Source organism: Colobus angolensis, unplaced genomic scaffold (genome assembly GCF_000951035.1).
Source record: "Colobus angolensis palliatus isolate OR3802 unplaced genomic scaffold, Cang.pa_1.0 Scaffold128, whole genome shotgun sequence".
In the NCBI taxonomy this organism is placed as follows: Eukaryota; Metazoa; Chordata; class Mammalia; order Primates; family Cercopithecidae; genus Colobus; species Colobus angolensis.
In genome coordinates, this window is record NW_012114030.1 from 2,883,745 (window position 1) to 2,886,703 (window position 2,959).

Consider the following 2,959-nt stretch of genomic DNA (forward strand, 5'->3'; position numbering starts at 1 on the left):
CTCCCCCGCCCGGCGCGCACGTTGGGTGGGGTGGGAGTCTGGAGGGGGCGGGGCTATCTCGGCTAGTGGCAACTTGGGCAGAGGTCAGGGGTCACGCGAGGTCAGTCCGCCGGGAGGGCTAGGGAGACGGTCACGAAACCTGGAGTCAAGAGTTCAGGCTTGTTGGCTTCTGGTGAGCTCGGGTCTTGGGAACGTGTGGCGGAGGAGGGAGTGAATCAAAGGCGGCACCGTGGTTTAGGAATTTCCTTAAACACAGGGGAAGCATTTCCGGGCCTCCTGCGGGTTCACACTGCCTGTTTCCGGCGCGTGCTTCTTGGCAGTGCGGCTTCTCGCTTTTGACTGCTCCAGAGTCTCCCCTTTGCTGTGGTTCTTGTGTTTGGGGAAGTGTCTCATGGCGCAGGTATGGGATTCACAGCGCCCTGCCCTGAATCCTGGGCGGATTTTCCTGTGACCTGCATGTTTGTTGACTCTTCCCAGGAGTTCCACTCTCATTTCTGCGTCCAGCCTTCACTGGAAAGGCACGCAGGCCGGTAGCACCTTTCTGAGGTTCTGGATGTGACAGCTTTTTTTTGCTGTACTTTTTTTTTGTTTTGTTTTCCATTCTATGGTTGGAGCTTTCACACTTAAAATTTTTGAACTTTCTTGCTTAACTCCTTTCCTGCTCCTGCCCCCGGGCAGGATCGTATGTCCCTACAGAATTCGCAAAACAGGATTCGTCTTCACAAAACATGATTTGCATTTCCCTGAAATATAAGCTTTTCCTACTATTGTTTTTCTGTTTCTAGTCTTTGAACTGATTTGGGTATGTTCAAACGTCTCAAAAAAACTGGAGTAAATAATACGCTTTGATGGATGTTGGCAAATGTGGAAGAGTTCCTCACTGTTCTTCTGTTTCAGGTGTGATTCCCTTCAGTACGGCGGCACCGTGGAAGTGCAGACTTTCACAGGGGGTGTGGTCTCAGCTCACACAGGTGAGGGATCTGCTACCATTTTGTGTGCTGATGCTAATGGGAGAAATGTTTGAGATAATGAAAGCAATTATTGGTCAGTATTGGGGATTTTCACTCTAGAGAACCATGAGAATGTTTGCATGTGATTTTTCTGTGGAGGGTTTGATTATAGTAGTGCAACAACAGAACTGAGGCTGTGGGTTAAGGAAAACGTGGTCAACCTGGCTCTACCAGGAAGAGCAGCAGGTTTTCCATGGTTTTGGCATTAAGACTGTGGATTGAAGTCCTCCTACCACTTTTTTACTGTGTGACCTTCCGCAAATCATAAGGTTTTAAAACTTTCTTACTTATAAAACAGATTATATTAGAATGTAAGCTCCATTTAGGTTGGGAATCCTTTCTGCATGGCTTTATCCGTTGTGTGTAGGAGGAAGTAAATATTTGTTATGCTGTGAGAAGCACTTGGTGTTTTTTTGTTTTGTTTTGTTTTTTTTTTTGAGACGGAGTCTCGCTCTCACCCAGACTGGAGTGCAGTGGCGCGATCCTGGCTCACTGCAGGCTCCACCTCCTGGGTTCACGCCATTCTCCTGCCTCAGCCTCCCGAGTAGCTGGGACCACAGGCACCTGCCACCACACCCGGCTAATTTTTTGCATTTTTAGTAGAGACGGAGTTTCAGTGTGTTAGCCAGGATGGTCTCGATCTCCTGACCTCGTGATCCACCCGCCTCAGCCTCCCAAAGTGCTGGGATTACAGGTGTGAGCCACCACGCCCAGCCAGCACTTGGTTTTTAAGGTAGATGTGAGGATTATAGAATACATCAAGTAAGTACTGAAAGTATCTCGTACATATTAAGTGCTCAAGAAATGTAACCTGTAATTTCTGTGTTTCTCTTTATCAGTGTTATTTCTGGTTTTTTAAAAATAATTTTTCATCCCATTTAACTGCATTTCTGTCTTCTTCTTATCCTACTTTAGGTGCTCCAGAGGCTGGTGGACCTGAGCGGAGGCTGGGACGCCCTGGTGGGCCCCGGGCCCTGGAAGGCGGGTCCCGGTGGCCGGTGGCCCAGAATGAGGCCAGCTCCCAGCATGCCCTGCAGCCGGACGCCAGCCCCTCGGCCAGCAGCAGTGGTGATAACGACCCAGTCATTCTTCAGGCATCCAAGGAGGAGCCTGGGAGTGGGACCATGCAGAGCAGCCCCTCCCCTGCTCACCCTCAGCTCCCAGTCCTACAGACACAGGTTTGAAAGTGGGGAGAGTTCCTTCTCTGCTTCTGCTTTGTGGATTGTTGAGTGTGAGGCAGAAGAAATGTGATGGGAATATTTGTGGAGAGTTTTGGAGAATCTTTGGTGCTCGAGGGGCTCGGCTGTAGTGTGTCAGGTCTGTTGGATACTCACATACCATTTAACATTAGTGTAATATCTCCAAGAGTGCAAAAGCTCTTCATTACCTGAAAGAGGTTGGATTAGGCTAGGTTGGAAATGGAGGTCTGGGCACCATGCTTTTAAGACTGTACACTTTGAGAATAGTTTAACTTCTATCAGAACTGGAGTAGGATAAGTCTATGGATGATGTGTAGTGTTCATTCCTTTCTCATACCAAGGAAGAGTGTGGGGTAGGGAAAAAAAGCATGGCTTTTAAACACACATCTAGGTGTGTGTACAGTCAGCTTTCTTTTTATTTTAATTTTTTAAACTTTTTTATAAAAAGGATTTCTTTATTGTGTCATCCTTGCATACGGGCTATGTTAATGTTTTCTGTATCCTCCCAGTTTTGGTATATGTATTGCCAAAGTAAGCAGTACAGTAAGCTTTTCATGTTTATAAATTTGATAGTTATAATTTTCCTGAGAAACGGGAAATTTGTGACAGTCTTGTCATTTAGCTGAGGTTGGAATTTGAGTGGCGCAGTGTAAGGCTTATGTCCTGGAATGAATTTGTGAATTCCCTGAATATCCACATTTTAGTAGGACTTTGTTTTCCATTTTTTTCTTTTCTTTTTTTTTTTTTTTT

The 2,959-nt window shown here is 46.5% G+C and overlaps 1 protein-coding gene across 2 annotated transcripts in view; it reads left to right on the forward strand.

Annotated features, from left to right (window-relative positions):
- Positions 1-70: 70 nt before the first annotated feature.
- SRCAP (Snf2-related CREBBP activator protein) overlaps positions 71-2,959 on the forward strand; it is a 41,263-nt gene continuing 38,374 nt past the window's right edge. Inside the window, exons 1-3 of one of the 2 annotated variants that reach the window (XM_011933591.1) lie at positions 71-172; positions 898-971; positions 1,926-2,188. In XM_011933591.1, the coding sequence (XP_011788981.1) occupies positions 2,135-2,188 (54 nt within the window). In that variant the 5' untranslated portion in view covers positions 71-172; positions 898-971; positions 1,926-2,134. Of the gene's footprint in view, positions 173-294; positions 531-897; positions 972-1,925; positions 2,189-2,959 lie in introns of those variants that run through there. The other variant, XM_011933590.1, reaches the window with a different exon arrangement.